This window comes from Haematobia irritans, chromosome 4 (assembly GCF_050003625.1).
Source record: "Haematobia irritans isolate KBUSLIRL chromosome 4, ASM5000362v1, whole genome shotgun sequence".
NCBI lineage: Eukaryota > Metazoa > Arthropoda > Insecta > Diptera > Muscidae > Haematobia > Haematobia irritans.
In genome coordinates this window covers 179,079,975-179,100,981 of record NC_134400.1, presented here as the reverse complement: position 1 = coordinate 179,100,981, position 21,007 = coordinate 179,079,975, and the positions used below count along the sequence as shown (strand labels likewise).

The 21,007-nt window shown below is 36.3% G+C and overlaps 1 protein-coding gene across 1 annotated transcript; it reads right to left on the bottom strand.

The window, feature by feature from the left end:
- Positions 1 to 9,668: 9,668 nt before the first annotated feature.
- Positions 9,669 to 18,088, bottom strand: LOC142233920 (protein takeout-like). Its single transcript, XM_075304980.1, has 5 exons — positions 17,877 to 18,088; positions 17,727 to 17,819; positions 14,098 to 14,251; positions 13,894 to 14,027; positions 9,669 to 10,002 (listed from the first exon to the last, which is right to left on the bottom strand). The coding sequence occupies exons 1-5, from the start codon at positions 17,968 to 17,970 to the stop codon at positions 9,689 to 9,691; spliced, it is 789 nt and encodes a 262-aa protein (XP_075161095.1). The 5' UTR covers positions 17,971 to 18,088; the 3' UTR covers positions 9,669 to 9,688.
- Positions 18,089 to 21,007: the final 2,919 nt, after the last annotated feature.

The following is a 21,007-nucleotide window of genomic DNA, read 5'->3' as shown; positions in this document are numbered from 1 at the left end:
TGGAAAAGCGGCTAAAGTGGCACTACGAAGACCTATTTCGCTCGTGAAATAGGTCGGTTAAAGCTCCAAGACATTTTAATTTATATATTGAAACATGAATATTCGGAAATTGCTAATTTTTTTCTTTTGAACAAACCAGACAAATGCTGAATTGAAAATTATGTATTTTAAACTGAAAATTGGAAAGAGATGAGATGATCGATGTGCTGCTGATGGGTACTTGAAATAAATCGCGCGCGCAATTTTTTTCAAGTACCCATCAGCAGCACGTCGATCATTTCATCTCTTTCCAATTTTAATGTTTAGAACAAGATAATAAACTGAAAGTTGCTAGTATTTGAGGACGACGAGAATTCGCGCACGCGAATCCTTTGTTAAATTCATCACATTCAGTTTGTCCTCAAGTTCTTGCATCTTTCGTTTTATTAACATGATTTAAAAAATTAACACAGTTATACCCAGCAAAAACTAGGTAACCACATCTCATTACAATTGACATTACCAGGAGTAAAGCTGTCATTACACGTTGCATTACATTGCGGCGAGTTATAATGACTAACTTGTAATGACAAAAATAAATACTTCTCGGTAATTTTCGAATTGTTATTCTCAAATTTTTAGGCAGTTGTAGTTAATATAATTATTCACATAATCGAGCACTTACATAAAAAATCAAAAAGAATATGTAATGTAACGGTAATTCTGAAGATTTTTCCGTTAGGAATTTTTTATCACAAATATTTCATAATAATTGTGTTTAATGACATTATCATATTATGCTTTAAATAAATGCTTTCATATACCTCATTCACATTACACTTCCAAAATGCGTTTAAACTAAATTTCAAATGTCATTTGCCTTATAAAAAAGAGACTTAAAATCCACTTTTAGTAGATTTCGAACCTTATGTGAATTGGCTATTGGATATATTGTATCGTAATCCACGAATCCAACTACCTTAAACAACCTACATTTATTTCTATTTTAAGTGTGAAATTAATTTGAGTGTAATCTTATTTAGATTATTTATTAGAATTTTTGTTTATTTATACAATATTCGTTTCTATTCAAGTAGTTCTCCTATTACAGCACCACTCGCCATATTTTGATCCATTGTAATCGGCGATAGAAATCAATATTTTCGAGATTTGGTTGCCTGAGACAATAAGTGGCTATTTTGCAAGTTTTGGTGTATCTACGAATAAATCATTACATATTAGGTGATTATATGCTTTAAATGCACTACTTATTTTATGGCCGATAGTATGCCTGGGAAGAAGTACTTCCCTCCTAGGACATGCGTATGTAAATGTAATCCGAAGCGATGCCAATTAATAAGTGGTTATTAATTTTTAAATAGGCTTACCTACAAGATTACCGGGTAATGAGAGCTTTTGCTGGGTACTGACATGTCGTTTGTAACCTTCGTAAATATTAGTAATTTTTTGTACCCATAAGATAAATGGAACGACCGAAAAAGGGACATCAAAAAACAATAGCATCTCCATCATCCATATTATTCATTATTTCAGTTACTGGGGTGGAACACAAAGAAACTGTATGCTTCCATAATAGTGGTTTGCTAAAATATCTTTTCCGGCACACTTTCGCACATTTAGTATTCACTCATATGTTCTGATTTGGCAAATAGTGCAATGAGTTCTTGGGGGCTTTGTGGAGCGTTTTGCACCATTTTCTCCTTAATTTTCTTATAGACCACGAGATCTGCACTGTCTTTCTAGTTACGGCATTTTGAATTAAATACCGTACGTATTTAGTTAACCAAAATTGGGGATAAAAACTACTTCATTTAGGACAGTTTTTGATTTGTATTCCGACATTATTTTCCCCATAAAATATTGGGCGTTTTGACCGCCTATTTTTTGGGACATATGACCGCGATGAGGGAGGACATAAAGCCCAAACTAAAATTGGGCGATGTGACCGCCCCATTGGAGGTCATAACGCCCAAAAATCATTTTGGGCGAAATGTCCGTTGGGGGATATGTCCGGTCGCCCATTTTCGACATACCTATTTGTGGTCCTAAAGTACCACTAAATTTCAAATTTCAGAAAAATCTGATAAAAACTACGGTTTCTAGAAGCCCAAGAAATAAATTCGGGAGATTGGTCTATATGGGGGGGTCCAAACCATGGACCGATTCACGCCATTTTCGGTACATCTATTTGTGGTCCTAAAATACCTCTAGATCTCCAGTTTTAGACAAATCGAATAAAAATTACGGTTTCCAGAAGCCCAAGACCCCAAGTCGAGGGATCGGTTTATATGGGAGCTATATCAAAACCTGGACCGATATAGCCCATCTTGGAACTTGGCCTGCGTGCAGACAAAAGACGAATCTGTGCCAAATTGCCAGGACAATAGCGCCAATATTACAACAGACAGATAGACGGAAAGGCGGACATGCTTATATCGTCTTACAATTTCTCCCTGATCAAGAATACATATATTCTTTATATAGTCGGAAATCGATATTTCGATGTGTTACAAACGAAACTTATTATACCCCCATCACCATTCTATGGTGGTGGGTATAACAAGTAAGAAGGCGAAGCAGACTCGTTAATGGCATTGAGAAACTTTATAACACTTCGGTTTCTGATGAGATTAAACAATTAATTGAAACTCAAACCAAAATCAATTAAATTTTTAATGGATGGATTCAATTAAAGAATTTATTGAGAGTACCGAAAAAATCAATCAATTAATTTTATGACTGAATTAGAAAATTTTTTGTCATTTTTTGTATTGTGCCACCAAATGCCGTACATTTTACATATTTGTGACACCTTTTGTACATGTAGTGCCTCTTTTTAGTTAAATCGATATTAATAAGTAAGATTTCTTTCTAAATGTTGTTTCCGAGTCTTATAGGATATTTCGATTGTGAATAGTTGTTTATCTACAGGGTGGCTGATACATCAGAATAGATACTAAAGTTAGAATCTACATGAAAATGGCTCTGCGGTATTTTGGCCCATTTCTGAGGAAGAGTTGACTTGAGAATATTGTCACATTGGTAGTTTTTAATGTCAACCTTACTATCTAAAATGTCCCAGAGGCAATAGTCCAACGGATTGAGATCCGAAGATTTTGGTGGCTATTGTGCGGTAGAAATGAAGTAAGTAGCCTCCTTTTTAAGACAATATTGGGTAATGCGTGCTGAGTCCTGTTGGAATGTCCATGGTTTGCGGCCGAAATGTTTTTCTGTTCACGGCATCAATACTATGGGATAGGCATTGAATTCTATCATGCATATTTTTATTTCTGTATGCAATAGATCAAAATGCTTTAAACTATCACTGGAATAAATCTGTCAAACTAGCGTTTCAGAAATGATAGCAACCAGAATTGGTTGCAATACATATCTGCCACACTGTAATACGATACGAATATTTTTATACCCTCCACCATAGGATGGGGGGGGTATATTAACTTTGTCATTCTGTTTGTAACACATCGAAATATTGCTCTAAGACCCCATAAAGCATATATATTCTGGGTCGTGGTGAATTTCTGAGTCGATCTGAGCATGTCCGTCCGTCCGTCTGTTGAAATCACGCTAACTTCCGAACGAAACAAGCTATCGACTTGAAACTTGGCACAAGTAGTTATTATTGATGTAGGTGGGATGGTAGTGCAAATGGGCCATATCGGTCCACTTTTACGTATAGCCCCCATATAAACGGACCCCTAAATTTGGCTTGCGGAGCCTCTAAGAGAAGAAAATTTCATCCGATCCGGTCCATAATTATATATAGCTCCCATATAAACCGATCCCCCGATTTGGCTTGCGGAGCCTCTAAGAGAAGCAAATTTCATCCGATCCGGCTGAAATTTGGTACATGATGTAAGTATATGGTCCCTAACAACAACTAACCGATTGGTCCACATCGGTCAATAATTAAATATAGCCCCCATATAAACCGATCCCACAATTTGGCTTGCGAAGCCTCTAATAGAAGCAAATTTCATCCATTCGGCTGAAATTTGGTAAATGGTGTTAGTATATGGTCTCTAACAACTATGCAAAAACTATACAACGATTATAACGACCTTCCAATTTTGTGATTCAATTTTGGTAGTACTCCTTCGGTTTTGCCTCAAAATAGGCCTCAGATTCGGCGATCACCTCTTCATTGCAGCCAAATTATTTCCCTGCGAGCATCCTTTTGAGGTCTGAGAACAAGAAAAAGTCGCTGGGGGCCAGATCTGGAGAATACGTTGGGTGGGGAAGCAATTCGAAGCCCAATTCATGAATTTTTGCCATCGTTCTCAATGACTTGTGGCACGGTGCGTTGTCTTGGTGGAACAACACTTTTTTTCTTCTTCATATGGGGCCGTTTTGCCGCGATTTCGACCTTCAAACGCTCCAATAACGCCATATAATAGTCACTGTTGATGGTTTTTCCCTTCTCAAGATAATCGATAAAAATTATTCCATGCGCATTCCAAAAAACAGAGGCCATTACTTTGCCAGCGGACTTTTGAGCCTTTCCACGCTTCGGAGACGGTTCACCGGTCGCTGTCCACTCAGCCGACTGTCGATTGGAGTCAGGAGTGATGGAGCAATGTTTCATCCATTGTCACATATCGACGGAAACACCCGAGTTAACAGCTGCAAACACCGCTCAGAATCATCAACACGTTGTTGTTTTTGGTCAAATGTGATCTCGCGCGGCACCCATTTTGCACAGAGCTTCCGCATATCCAAATATTGATGAATGATATGACCAACACGTTCCTTTGATATCTTTAAGGCCTCTACTATCTCAATCAACTTCATTTTACGGTCATTCAAAATCATTTTGTGGAGTTTTTTGATGTTTTCTTCGGTAACTATCTCTTTCGGGCGTCCACTGCGTTGACCGTCCTCCGTGCTCATTTCACCACGCTTGAATTTTGCATACCAATCAATTATTGTTGATTTCCCTGGGGCAGAGTCCGGAAACTCATTATCAAGCCAATTTATTGCTTCCACCGTATTTTTTGCCTTCAGAAAACAGTATTTTATCACAACACGAAATTCCTTTTTTCCATTTTTTTTCACAATAACAAAAGATGCTTCACAAAAGACGCTCTATCTCACAAACTAATTGACTTACCGACGTCAAGTTTTGACACGAATAATTTGAAGGTTGGTACTATATAAAAATAATATGCATTTAATACTAGCGACGTCATTTATGTGTCAGACCGGGGACTTATCAGCCAACCTGTTAAATTGTTGACAAAAAATTCTATAGAAATAAAATGTTGACGGAATTTTCTATAGAAATAAAATGTTGACAAAATTTGTTATAGAAATAAAATTTTGACAAAATATTCTATAGAAATACAATTATTTCCAATTAAAAATATAATTGCAAATCAGAACAGCACCAGATTTTTATACCCTTCACCATAGGATGGGGTGTATATTAACATTGTCATTCCGTTTGTAACACATCGAAATATTGCTCTAAGACCCCATAAAGTATATATATATATATATTCTGGGTCGTGTTGAAATTCTGAGTCGATTTGAGCATGTCCGTCCGTCCGTCTGTTGAAATCACGCTATTTAACTTCCGAACGAAACGACTTGAAACTTGGCACAAGTAGTTGTTATTTATTATAATATATGGTCTCTAACAACCATGCAAAAATTGTTCCATATCGGTCCATAATTATATAGCCCCCATATAAACCGATCACCAGATTTGACCTCCGTAGCCTCATGGATGAGCAAAATTCATCCGATTCGGTTGAAATTTGTTACGTGGTGTTAGTATATGGTCTCTAACAACCATGCAGGAATTGGTCCATACCGGTCTTAACTATATATAACCCCCATTTAAACCGATCCCCAGATTTGACCTCCGAAGACCCTTCGAGGAGCTAAATTCACCTGATCAGGTTGAAATTTGGTACGTGGTGTTAATTTATGCTCTCTAACAACCATGCAAAACTTGGTCCATACCGGAGGAGCAAAATTCATGTGATCCGGTTGAAATTTGGTACGTGGTGAAATTTGGTACATTGCGCTAGTATATGGCCGCTAACAACCATTCCGTGGTAGAAACAAGGTCCTCAAGTCACTAGCCGGCAGTACTTGGGGTGCGGACAAAGAAACCTTGCTAACTACTTATAAGGCAATTGGCCGGTCAGTGGTAAACTATGCAGCGCCAGTGTGGACACCGCAGACCAGTGATACGCAGTGGAATAACATACAAACCTGCCAGAACGCTGCTCTTAGAACTGCGACTGGGTGTCTCCGCAGCACACCCCTGGATCACCTTTATGTGGAGACAAAGATCATCCCTGTGCGAAGACACAACTACATGTTGTCAAAGCAGTATCTCCTGGGTTGTTATCGCAGTAATCATCCAAACCACCATCTTATGGATACACAACCACCACCCAGGAACGTAAGGGTTGATATACATAATCTAGAGCGCGAGATCCAGCGCTATAAAAGAGAGCCTCTAGATCAAGCAGCGTACCAGGCAGGTTTGAACAGGATTCATGAGGATACTGTAGCTGAAGCGGTGAGAAGCTACAAGGTTAATCCTGTTCTTGGAGTCCGACCACCGCCCATAGCACCGGAGGAAAGAGACCTCCCACGGCAGACTAGGGTAGTTTTGGCCCAATTAAGATCAGGCAAGTGCAGCCGCCTCAATTCCTACTTATCGGTGATTGATAGCAGCGTAGCTGACGTTTGTCCAATTTGCAACCAAGGGCCACACGACACTCGTCATCTTTTCTCTTGCCCAGCCAAACCAACCCGACTTACCACCAGATCACTCTGGACACACCCCATCTTAGTCGCAGAGTTCCTTGATCTACCAACAAGCGTATAACATGTAATGGATGAGATCACAATAAACTGTTACAACAACAACAACCATGCCAAAATTGGTCCATATCGGTCTATAGTTATATATAGCCGATACCCAAAAATAATCTACCAACATTTTATTACTATAAATTTTTTTTTCAAGATTTTATTTCTATAGAAAATTTTGTCAAAATGTTATTTCTAAAGAAAATTTTGTCAAAATGTTATTTCTATAGAAAATTTTGTTAAAATTTTATTTCTATAGAAAATGTTGTCAACATTTTATTTCTATAGAAAATTTTGTTAAAATTTTATTTCTATAGAAAATTTTGTCAAAACTGTATTTCTATAGAAAATTTTCTCAAAACTTTATTTCTATAGAAAATTTTGTCAAAATTTTATTTCTATAGAAAATTTTGTCAAAATTTTATTTCTATAGAAAATTTTGTCAAAATTTTATTTCTATAGAAAATTTTGTCAAAATTTTATTTCTATAGAAAATTTTGTCAAAATTTTATTTCTATATAAAATCTTGTCAAAATTTTATTTCTATAGGAAATTTTGTCAAAATGTTATTTCTATAGAAAATTTTGTTAAAATTTTATTTCTATACAAAATGTTGTCAACATTTTATTTCTATAGAAAATGTTATCAAAATTTTATTTCTATAGAAAATTTTGTCAAAATTTTATTTATATAGCAAATTTTGTCAAAATTTTATTTCTATAGAAAATTTTGTCAAAATTTTATTTCTATAGAAAATTTTGTCAAAATTTTATTTCTATTGAAAATTATGTCAGACTGAATTATATACGTACTTAATCGGCCTTTTTTGAAAAGACGGTGGTACGAAGTTTTTTTACCTTGCCATCGGCAAGTGTTACCGCAACCTAAGTAATTCGATTGTGGATGACAGTCTGTAGTAGAAGTTTCTACGCAATCCATGGTGGAGGGTACATAAGATTCGGCCTGGCCCAACTTACGGCCGTATATACTTGTTCTTTAATACAAACAATTTTTTTTTTAATTTATAGTTTATTTACTTAAATTAATCTTCATTCATTTGGGCCTCAGCGCCATAAGGGCATTGTAGAGGCATGTGACAACAAATAATATTTCTTACTGTAAACTATTTACAAAGTGAATATAATTTTTGTGTTATATAATTAATTTTATATTAATCTAATAATTCTTTTTATAGCTTGTTACTTAGAAACTCTTTACATGCCTTCTTGAATCTTGAAATAGTACAGATCGACTTTATACATTGTTCTAGCTCATTGTACTTTAAACAACCTGAGTAATCTATTCTTTGTTTGCATTTTTCAAACCTACATCGAGGTAATCTCAGATTTTGTTGATTTCTTGTATTAAAATAGTTTTGATTCTGAACAAATTTAATTGTGTGATGGCCAATATTATTAATAGATTTGTAGATAAAAAGCAGAACTTGATATTCATGAACACTATGCACTGGTAGTATATTCTTAGCTACCGAGTGATACAATGATTGTGTTGAAAATCGCAATGGAAGATTGTACACAAGTTTCAAACCTCTATTTTGAATCCTTTGAAGGGATTTTAAGGAACTGCAATCTTTGTTGTACGCATACACACTGGCCAGGTAATTTATGTGCGATTGTATCAATGACTGAAAAATCATAAGTTTCGTTCCCTCATCAAGTTTCCATTTCAATTTATGCAAAATACCTACTGCGGGAGCAACTATCTTCCTCACCTCTTCAATATGTAAATTCCATGACATGTTACTCTGAAGTAAAACACCAAAATATTTCACAGATCTTACCTCCAGAATCAGGCTTCCATTGACAAAAACTTTGAAATCCTGGGTAATAGAAGTAGAATTCGGACGAAATCGGACCATTTTGGTTTTTCCAGGATTCAAAACTAATTGATTTAATCTAGCAAACTCAAACAACAAAGCAGAATCTCTCTCTCTATATTATTTCTCAATGTTGCATCAAACCTATAGGGATAAAATAAACAAACATCATCGGCAAACATAAAGAGCTTACCAGAAAAAGAAAGATTCCTAATATCCTTCAAGTAAATTGCAATTAAATTTTACCTTTCGCCTGGACGGAGAATCGAACCAAGGACTTTACAGATTGTAAGCCAGCACACTATCCACTGGGTTATGTAGATGTTATTGTTATCAACGGACAATTATCGCTATAGCTACCAGCACACAAGCAATGCAGTCAGTTAACATACACTTAGTTGGCCACCGTGGAGCTATGGTTAGCATGCCCGCATTCCATACAAAGGATTGTGGATTCAATCCCTGCTTCGACCAAGTTTTTTTTTTTTTTTTGTAAACGGAAATAATGCAATTTTACATATATTTGGAAAATTCCGAAATGATGTTCGTCATTACGTACTATTGTATTAAATTTTTGCTATGAAACTTCGAAATGTGTGATATAAACGAACATTAATTGATATAAACGAAATGAACTGTACTGTGTTTTCGGAACAAAAGTTATTTTTTTATTAAAAAAATAAAACTTTTGTAACAAATAAAATGTTGTTGATAACAGTTTGAAATTGTTAAGGAAATTCAAAAAAAAAAAAAAAAAAACTATAAAAAAACGTTTTCGGTACACGTTTTCCAAAGGTTTTTTCTTTGCGTGCAGATTTAAATCTTTAAAGATAACTTTCTAAAACATGTCTTTATCTTAAAGACGCCGCATCTTTGGCTCGGAGTCAATACCAAAATACTTAGGTGAAGGTCAAAACCTTTGTTTTGAGTATGTATTTGTTTACACCAGCAATATTGTTTTTAAACAAAAAAAGCGTGCAAATTTTGTTTGTTTGTTTTCTTTTATTCGTCTACTCCATCGAGAAGATATGATATGGGTACATATTTAAATATTTTCAAAAAGTAATCTTTCATAATAACAACTACAGCCTGATTTATGCCCGGTAGTCCAATATCAAACAAGCTACGCCAGTTAGCATTTAAAAGTACGTGAGCACTGTCCTCCAATGCTTTATCACCATTGAAGAGATTTCCAAAATGAATTTGTAAGAGCCCAGCATCGTCAATTTGAAAGTGAAAATTTTGTAATTCACCAAAAACCAGATCGCCTTCTTTACGTTTTACAAATTGAAATGTAAGAGTTGCTACAGCCTTTTCTAGAATTGAAAAAAAAAACACACATACACAATTAATAATGAAAATGGTAGACTATGTAATTATAAGCTCGAAAAGTGGGCGGTATAATAAAAAAAAATCCTAGGAAAACAGAACACTAACGCAAGAAAAACAAAAATACGAAAATTTCGAATATAAAGGGTGATTTGTTAAGAGCTTGATAACTTTTTTTTAAAAAAAACGCATAAAATTTGCAAAATCTCATCGGTTCTTTATTTGAAACGTTAGATTGGTCCATGACATTTACTTTTTGAAGATAATTTCATTTAAATGTTGACCGCGGCTGCGTCTTAGGTGGTCCATTCGGAAAGTCCAATTTTGGGCAACTTTTTCGAGCATTTCGGCCGGAATAGCCCGAATTTCTTCGGAAATGTTGTCTTCCAAAGCTGGAATAGTTGCTGGCTTATTTCTGTAGACTTTAGACTTGACGTAGCCCCACAAAAAATAGTCTAAAGGCGTCAAATCGCATGATCTTGGTGGCCAACTTACCGGTCCATTTCTTGAGATGAATTGTTCTCCGAAGTTTTCCCTCAAAATGGCCATAGAATCGCGAGCTGTGTGGCATGTAGCGCCATCTTGTTGAAACCACATGTCAACCAAGTTCAATTCTTCCATTTTTGGCAACAAAAAGTTTGTTAGCATCGAACGATAGCGATCGCCATTCACCGTAACGTTGCGTCCAACAGCATCTTTGAAAAAATACGGTCCAATGATTCCACCAGCGTACAAACCACACCAAACAGTGCATTTTTCGGGATGCATGGGCAGTTCTTGAACGGCTTCTGGTTGCTCTTCACTCCAAATGCGGCAATTTTGCTTATTTACGTAGCCATTCAACCAGAAATGAGCCTCATCGCTGAACAAAATTTGTCGATAAAAAAGCGGATTTTCTGCCAACTTTTCTAGGGCCCATTCACTGAAAATTCGACGTTGTGGCAGATCGTTCGGCTATTCATGATGAAATGTCAAAGCATACTGAGCATCTTTCTCTTTGACACCATGTCTGAAATCCCACGTGATCTGTCAAATACTAATGCATGAAAATCCTAACCTCAAAAGAATCACCCTTTAGTTTAGATAGCAAATTGATCTTCCATCAGTTGCTGAGACTATCATAAGTGCTTTAGAGTGTACTCATATATATACGAAAAATATATGGTGTATATCTATAGGCGATGCATCTAAATCTGAAGAAAAAAGCTTTATATTTTGCCAAAATTTATTTGTTTCAGTTTATAAATGAGACTAAACTAAAATTATTGAAACACAAAAAAAAAAACAAGTATATACGGCCGTAAGTTCGGCCCTCCACCATGGATTGCATACAAACTTGTACTAAAGACTGTCATCCACAATCGAATTACTTGGGTTGTGGTATCTTAAAGCATCTTAATATTGTTTTCTAAATTGTGAGTTAGTCCTTACGTGATAGAGAGCCAGAATTGAAATATGGGGGTCGCTTATATGGGGACTATATACAATTATGAACTTGATATGGACCAATTTTTGTGTGAGTGGGGATCGATTTATCTGAGCTATATATAACTATAGACCGATATGGACTTAGTTAGGCTTGGTTGTTAACAGACACATACTAGCACAATGTACCAAATTTCAACTGACTCGGATGAAATTTGGTCCTCCAAGAGGCTCCAAAACCAAATCTCGGGATCGGTTTATATGGGGGCTATATATGATTATGGACTGATATGGACCACTTTTGGCATGGCTGTTAAATATCATATACTAAATACCATCACGTACCAAATTTGAAATTTCGGATGAATTTTGCTTCACCAAAAAGCACCGGAGGTCAAATCTGGGGATCGGTTTATATGGCGGCTATATATAATTATTGACTGATTTGAACCAATTCCTGCATAGATGATGGATACCATATACTAACATCACGTACCAAATTTCACCCGAATCGGATGAATTTTGCTCTTCCAAGGGGCTCCGGAGGTCAAATCGGGGGATCGGTTTATATGGGGGCTATACATAATTATGTACCGATATGGACCAATTTTTGCATGGTTGTTAGAGACCGTATACTAACACCATGTACCAAATTTCAACCGGATCGAATTAAATTTGCTTCTCTTAGAGGGTCGCCAAGCCAAATTTGGGGTCCGTTTATATGGGGACTATACGTAAAAGTGGACCGATATGGCCCATTTGCAATACCATCCAACCTGCATCAATAACAACAGAATTTCACCACAACCCAGAATATATATACTTTATGGGGTCTTAGAGCAATATTTCGATGTGCTACAAACGGAATGACAAAGCTAATATACCCCCATCCTATGGTGGAGGGTATAATAAAATATGAATTTGAACTTTTTTTTTAATAATTTAGCAAATTTTTCATAACATAGATGAACTCTTACACAACGTATATTTATACCCTGAGCCACACTGTGGAACAGGGTATTATAAGTTAGGGCATATGTTTGTAACACCCAGAAGGAGACGAGATAGACACATGGTGTCTTTGGCAATAATGCTCAGGGTAGGTCCCTGAGTCGATATAACCATGTCCGTCCGTCCGTCTGTCTGTCTGTGAACACATTTTTGTGATCAAAGTCTAGGTCGCAATTTAATTCCAATCGTCTTCATATTTGGCACATGTTTCTAATTTGGGTCAGAATAGAACCCTATTGATTTTGGAAGAAATTGGTTCAGATTTAGATATAGCTCCCATATATATCTTTCGCCCGATATGCACTAATATGGACCCAGCAGCCACAGTTTTATACCGATTTGCTTGAAATTTTGTGCGAACATAACACTTAGTCGTATAGTTAAGTGTGCAAAATTTGATTGAAATCGGGTCAGATTTATATATAGCTCCCATATATATCTTTCGCCCGATATGGACTTACATGGCCCCAGAAGCCAGATTTTTGGCCGAATTTGGTTGAAATTTTGCACTAGGAGTACAATTAGTAGTATAGTCAATGTGCCAAATTTGATTGAAATCGGTTCAGATTTAGATATAGCTCCCATATATATCTTTCGCCCGATATGGACTAATATGATCCTAAAAGCCAGAATTTTGGCCCAATTTGGGGTAGATTTAGCACTGTAGCTATGCGCGCCAAATTTGGTTGAAATCGATTCAGATTTAGATATAGCTCCCATATATATCTTTCGCCCGATATGCACTTTTATGGATCCAGAAGCCAGAGTTTTATCCCGATTAGCTTGAAATTTTGAACAAGGAGTACAATTGGTAGTATAGTCATGTGTGCCAAATTTGATTGAAATCGGTTCAGATAGCTCCCATATATATGTTTTTCTGATTTCGACAAAAATGGTCAAAATACCAACATTTTCCTTGTTAAATCGCCACTGCTTAGTCTAAAAGTTGTAAAAATGACTCTAATTTTCCTAAACTTCTAATACATATATATCGAACGATAAATCATAAATAAACTTTTGTGAAGTTTCCTTAAAATTGCTTCAGATTTAAATGTTTCCCATATTTTTTTTTTAATTGTGTTCCACCCTAAAATTGTTAGTCAACTTAAATTTTGAGTCTATAGATTTTGTAAAAGTCTATCAAATTCTGTCCAAATCGAGTGATATTTAAATGTATGTATTTGGGACAAACCTTTATATATAGCACCCAACACAATTGACTAATGTGATATGGTATCGAATATTTAGATCTACAAAGTGGTGCAGGGTATAATATAGTCGGCCCCGCCCGACTTTAGACTTTCCTTACTTGTTTTTTTCTAAATACTGGTTAATAACCAGTATTGAAAATATTCTTTTTTGATCAGATGATGGTTTTTTAAGTTTCGCCTAGGCCACATATTTGGCCCTAAATATATAGTTGTTGGCCTCTCAGTACTTACCTACGGTTATCGTGGCCTTTCCACTACCATTCAATGCCAATTGTAAAGCTCTCCCCTGAAGATTGTAATCACCTGTCACTTTAAATGAGGGTATGTCCACTTTGAATTTCATTTTCAATTTGCTTACATCGGAACTAAGAAGAAGAAACCCGAAAGCTTGTAATGTTATAATATTTCAAAAATCTATATATATAATTTACCTACCCATTATCGGTGAAAATACTTTTAGATAAACCAGATATATCTGCATTTTGTAACTCAATATTGACCACAAATGGACCATCGCCACCTTGTTCAATTCTCAAACGTTTCACATGGATGGGATCAAGTGAACGAACTGACTTCAAACCGGGTATACCTAGGAATGAATGTATTGAATTAATTTAATTAGATTAAACTTAATTTAAATTATAAATGGGTAATGTTGTATCTCATGCAATTGAACTGATAGGCCGATATACTAGATTTAAAATTTAAGATGAATCGCATAAAATGGCGTCAAGGTCAAGGGACCTCCCTTAGTCTTATTCTCTATGTTTCCTTGTTTGAAGATATAAAGGCCTCGAAATATAAATTTCCTTTCATAATCACACTAGAGACTTCAGATTTTGTTTTCTACAAGTTCGAGAATTGTCTACAGACTGACTAATATGTATTACAACCAACTTCGAGCTGTTATTTTTTCATAACCGCTTGGCTGACAGTTGGCAGAATTATTCCAGTGATAGTTCAATTTATTGTTTACAAGAATACAATAGCATTTTCATCTTTTGCATTCAGACATCAAGTTATTCGTGGTGGAATTCAAGTTTTGGAATAAATGTTTTTCATACCGTAATACTGGCAGTGCTTCCAAAACGTGGACAAAAAATGCAACAACACCAAAATTCTCCGAAAACTGAATGCCAGATTTGATCGTAGTCCACGCCGAAGTGGTAGAAATTTTGTTCGTGAGCAGAACATATCGCTAGAATGGATGCAACAAATGTTGAAAAATGGACTAAAGCCATTGAAATTAAAAAAAAAAAAAAAAAAAAAAACAAGTATATACGGCCGTAAGTTCGGCCAGGCCATGGATTGCGTAGAAACTTCTAAGAAAGACTGTCATCCACAATCGATTTATCTGAGGGATATATATAACTATATACCGATATGGACCTAGTTAGGCATGGTTGTTAACGACCATATACTAGCACAATGTACCAAATTTCAACTCACTCGGATGAAATTTGCTCCTCCAAGAGGCTCCAAAACCAAATCTCGGGATCGGTTTATATGAGGCTATATATGATTATGGACTGATATGGACCACTTTGGCATGGTTGTTAAATATCATATACGATCACCACGTACCAAATTTCAAGCAGATCGGATGAATTTTGCTTCTCCAAAAGGCACCGGAGGTCAAATCTGGGGATCGGTTTATATGGGAGCTATATATTATTATGGGCTGATAGGAACCAATTCCTGCATGGTTGTTGGATACCATATACTAACATCACGTACCAAATTTCAACCGAATGGAAAGAATTTAGCTCTTCCAAGGGGCTCTGGAGGTCAAATCTGGGGATCGGTTTATATGGCGCCTATATAAAATTATGGACCGATTTCGACCAATTTTTGTGTGGGAGTTTGAGGCCATATATTAACACCACGTACCAAATTTCAACTGAATCAGATGAATTTTGGTCTTCCAAGAGGCTCCGGAGGTAAAATCTGGTGATCGGTTTATATGGGGGCTATATATAATTATGGACCGATGTGGACCAATTTCTGCATGGTTGTTAGAGACCATATACTAACACCATGTACCAAATTTTATCCGGATCGGATGAAATTTGCTTCTCTTAGAGGCCTCGCAAGCCAAATCGGGGGATCGGTTTATATGGGGGCTATATATAATTATGGACCGATGTGGACCAATTTTTGCATGGATGTTAGAGACCATATACTAACACCATGTACAAAATTTCAGCCGGATCGGATGAAATTTGCTTCTCTTAGAGGCCTCGCAAGCCAAATTTGGGGGTCCGTTTATATGAGGGCTATACGTAAAAGTGGATCGATATGGCCCATTTGCAATACCATCCGACCTACATCAATAAAAACTACTTGTGCCAAGTTTCAAGTCGATAGCTTGTTGCGTTCGGAAGTTAGCGTGATTTCAACAGACCGACGGACGGACGGACATGCTCAGATCGACTCAGAATTTCACCACGACCCAGAATATATATACTTTATGGGGTCTTAGAGCAATATTTCGATGTGTTACAAACGGAATGACAAAGTTAATATACTCCCCATCCTATGGTGGAGGGTATAAAAATGCAAGAGCTCACCGGCGCCTAAAAAAATTAGACTGGAATGAGCCAAGGATTGCTTTGCTTGCACGAAAGTGGACATTTACCGAATTTGAGTTTCTCCCATGAGTGGAGTTTGTGGACAAAGTGATCGGGTTTACTTGCCAAAGAGGTCAGCTGAAGATTTATACCTTCGATTGGCCAACAGAACTCAAATACCGCCGATGGTATTGGTGTGGGCCGCCGTAATGGCCGATTCTCGCTTCCCGGTCGTATTCATTAACCTTGGCGTAAAAATAAATGCCGAAATTATCGGAAACATGTCTTAAATACAACATTGAAGTCCTGAGCAGACAAATATTTCGGCAGCAGACTATGGACATTGCAACAGGATTCCGCACCTGCACGAATCAATCAAGAATGGCTTAAAAAGGAGGTTCCTAGCTTCATTTCTACCGCACAACGGTCATCAAAATCTCCGGATCTCAATTCGTTGAATTTTTCCGCCTGGAGAAGTAAGATTGGCACTACACTGAAAAAAATATTGTCGTGAGGCCAAAGATTTCATGTCCTTAAAACACGAATGCAAATCTTGCTTAGCATAGAAGACACATTTCTCTAATATAAAGTTTTTTTTTCCTTGTCCAAAAGCCGATAAATTTTTCAATGAGTCCTATTGTCCTTATAATTCAGTGATTTCACTTAAAAATGGGTGTCTAACATGAAAGAAAATAATTTTGGGCTAAGGTCAACTTTAATAATTCAGTAAAATTCTTAAAACTAATGGAATTGTCTTTAAATTTGTTGACTTTTTGCATCTTGACTACAAAGCAAAAAATCGTTCAAAAATACGACATATTTTTGAACACTTTATTTTAAAGAGGGTTTTTTACTTGAAACATAGCAACATTTCTACTTAAAGTCGAGTCTGAATTTGGAAAATAAAGTTGTTGTTAAGCAAGTACACAAAACCCAAATTTAAAAGATAATTGTGTCTTAAAAGTATCCTTAGTTGTATTTTTTGCTTTTTTGGCTCGGAATCAATACCAATATTGTTAAAGTAAAGACAAAATCTTTGGAACCGGGCATGCTTTTTTTCAGTGTAAGAAATACCAAAGTGTCGATCATCTCAAGACTGGCCTTCGCCGGTAAGGGACCAAAATATCGCACACACACTTTCATGCAGATCCATTTGTCCTACGTTTGAAGGCCATAATTCGTGCCAAAGGTGAAAAATTCCAAAAAATCTAATTTGATTTTAAATTTGATGTTATTTTCCATATTTTTTGCTTTTAAGCAATAAAATTAAAAAAAAAAAACTATAGCGCTTTAAATTGTTGCCTTTCATATTAGCCACACTGTCTATAGTCGTTTAGCCACTCTGTAAACAATAAATCAGTTTACCACGTCAATAAATAAAATTTCGTAAGGTATGGTCTTGAATTCCTGAAAACATTGCTGCCAGTCCCCTTACGAAAATCTGTTGCACATTTAAACACCTCCACAATTGATCTGTTTTTTTTTATTGCTTACCCGATTTCCATTGAGCGAAAAATTGCTCCAAGTTCTTAGCGAAGCACGTTCCAGAATTAGAATCATTCACTTGGCATATATTTAAAAAACTCGCTAAAAAAATGTAAATATATTATAGCCGCTAAACCGCAATTGATGTCAATTACATACGTTTCTCGGAGAGATATTTTACAGATTCAACTAAGGAAATGGAGCAAATTATAACTCCAAAGATGATACTCGTATTTCCTACGGAAATATTCATGATGATGAGAGTTTGTCTATACTAAAATCTATGTTGATCCACTAGGTATTGAATGAGACACTGTTGATTGGATACTGTGTCGAATATCGAAATAATTTTATTATTTGATATTTAGATAATCGATGTGAACAACAAACGTAGACTTGTTTTGAACTATACATGTGTATTTATATATGGAGCCCGTTTTTTTATGTATTCATAAGAATTGGTTTACTAGTTCGTATGCATTTAGTTTTAAAAGTCGTATTTGCGCTCAATTAATTTATATGCGTTACGTTTTCGTATATAATTAAAAATAAGTGGCGCTAAATACCGGCAGCAATACCTGCACAACAAATTGAAAATATTACTCTCAACAGAAAAAGTTTATAATAGAAAAAAAAAAAACAACAAGTATATACGGCCGTAAGTTCGGCCAGGCCGAAGCTTATGTACCCTCCATCATGGAATGCGTAGAAACATCTTCTAAACACTGCCATCCACAAACCTCCTAACACCATCTTCTAAATTGTATGTAAGTCCATACGTGGTATATCTGGGGATCGCAAGCCAAATCTGGGGATCGGTTTATATGGGCGCTATATATAATTATGGACCGATGTGGACCAATTTTTGCACGATTGTTAGAGACCATATACCAACACCATGTACCAAATTTCAGGCGGATGGGATGAAATATGCTTCTCTTAGAGGCTCCACAAGCCAAATCTGGGGATCGGTTTATATGGGGGCTATATATAATTAAGGACCGATATGGACCAATTTTTGCATGGTTGTTAGAGACCATATACCAACATCATGTACCAAATTTCAGCCGGATCGGATGAAATTTTCTTCTCTTTGAGGCTCCGCAAGCCAAATCTGGGGATCGGTTTATATGGGGGCTATATATAATTATGGACCGATGTGGGCCAATTTTTGCATGGTTGTTAGAGACCATATACTAACACTATGTACCAAATTTCAGCCGGATCGGATGAAATTTGCTTCTCTCTTAGGCTCCGCAAGCCAAATCTGGGGATCGGTTTATATGGGGGCTATATATAATTATGGACCGATGTGGACCAATTTTTGCATGGTTGTTAGAGACCATATACCAACATCATGTAGCAAATTTCAGCCGGATCGGATGAAATTTTCTTCTCTTTGAGGCTCCGCAAGCCAAATCTGGGGATCGGTTTATATGGGGGCTATATATAATTATGGACCGATGTGGACCAATTTTTGCATGGTTGTTAGATACCATATACTAACACTATGTACCAATTTGCTTCTCTTTTAGGCTCCGCAAGCCAAATCTGGGGATCGGTTTATATGGGGGCTATATATAATTATGGACCGATGTGGACCAATTTTTGCATGGTTGTTAGAGACCATATACTAGCACCATGTACCAAATTTCAGCCGGATCGGATGAAATATGCTTCTGTTAGAGGCTCCACAAGCCAAATCTGAGGGTCCCTTTATATGGGGGCTATACGTAAAAGTGGACCGATATGGCCCATTTTCAATACCATCCGACCTACATCGATAACAACTACTTGTGCCAAGTTTCAAGTCGATAGCTTGTTTCGTTCGGAAGTTAGCGTGATTTCAACAGACGGACGGACGGACGGACATGCTTAGATCGACTCAGAATTTCACCACGACCCAGAATATATATACTTTATGGGGTCTTAGAGCAATATTTCGATGTGTTACAAACGGAATGACAAAGTTAATATACTCCCCATCCTATGATGGAGGGTATAAAAAACAAGTATATACGGCCGTAAGTTCGGCCAGGTTGAAGCTTCTAGTAAAGACTGTGATCCACAATCGAATTACATGGGTTGCGGTAACACTTGCTGATAGCAAGGTATCTTAAAGCATCCTAACACCGTCTTCTAAATTGTAAGTTAGTCCATACGTGGTATATATTAAACTAAAACAAGTAAGGAAAGTCTAAAGTCTATATTATACCCTGCACCACTTAGTAGATATAAATTTTCGATACCATAGCACATCCGTCAAATATGTTGGCTACTATATTTAAAGGTTTGTCCCACATACATACATTTAAATAGCACTCGATCTGGACAGAAGTTGATAGACTTTTACAAATTCTATAGACTCAAAATTTAAGTCGGCTAATGCAAAGATTTAAATCTGAAGCAATATTAAGGAAACTACGCAAAAGTTTACTTATGATTTATCGCTCTATATATAAACATGTTTATGTATTTGAAGTTAAGGAAAATTACAGCCAGTTTTACAACTTTTCGACTAAGCAGAGGCGATTTTACAAGGAAAATGTTGGTATTTTGACCATTTTTGTCGAAGTCAGAATAAAATATATATGAGAGCTATATCTAAATTTGAACCGATTTCAATCAAATTTGACACGCATAGCAACAAAGCTAATTTAACACCCAGTGCAAAATTTCAACGAAATCGGAGTAAAAAATTGGCCTCTCTGGTCATATGAGTGTAAATCGGGCGAAAGCTATATATGTGAGCTATATCTAAATCTGAACCGATTTCAATAAAATTTGGCACACTTGACTACACTATTAATTGTACTCCTAGTGCAAAATTCCAACCAAATTGGGCCAAAACTCTGGCTGCTAGGACCCTATTAGTCCATATCGGGCGAAAGATATATATGGGAGCTATATCTAAATCTGAACCGATTTCAATCAAATTTTGGCTACGCTACTAATTGTAAGCAAAGTGCAAAATTTAAAGCTAATCGGGATAAAACTCTGGCTTCTGGGTCCATATAAGTGCATATCGAGCGAAAGATATATATGGGAGCTATATCTAAATCTGAATCTGAATGTGTTGACAGACAGACGGACGGACAGACGGACATGGTTATATCGACTCAGGGAACCACCCTGAGCATTATTGCCAAAGACACCATGTGTTTATCTCGCCTCCTTCTGGGTGTTACAAACATATGCACTAACTTATAATACCCTGTTCCACAGTGTGGCGCAGGGTATAAAAAATGGCCGATAAATAATTCAGTTTGATAAAATTTTCTATAGAAATA

Bases quoted from the DNA above. Each gene is read 5' to 3' on its own strand.
- LOC142233920 (XM_075304980.1), bottom strand. From the start codon at position 17,970: ATGAATATTTCCGTAGGAAATACGAGTATCATCTTTGGAGTTATAATT. The intron at 14,028-14,097 runs GTAGGTAAATTA...TCTTCTTCTTAG, and splicing joins AGTATTTTCACCGATAATGG to TTCCGATGTAAGCAAATTGA. The intron at 10,003-13,893 runs GTAAGTACTGAG...TTTCAATTCTAG, and splicing joins AAAGGCCACGATAACCGTAG to AAAAGGCTGTAGCAACTCTT.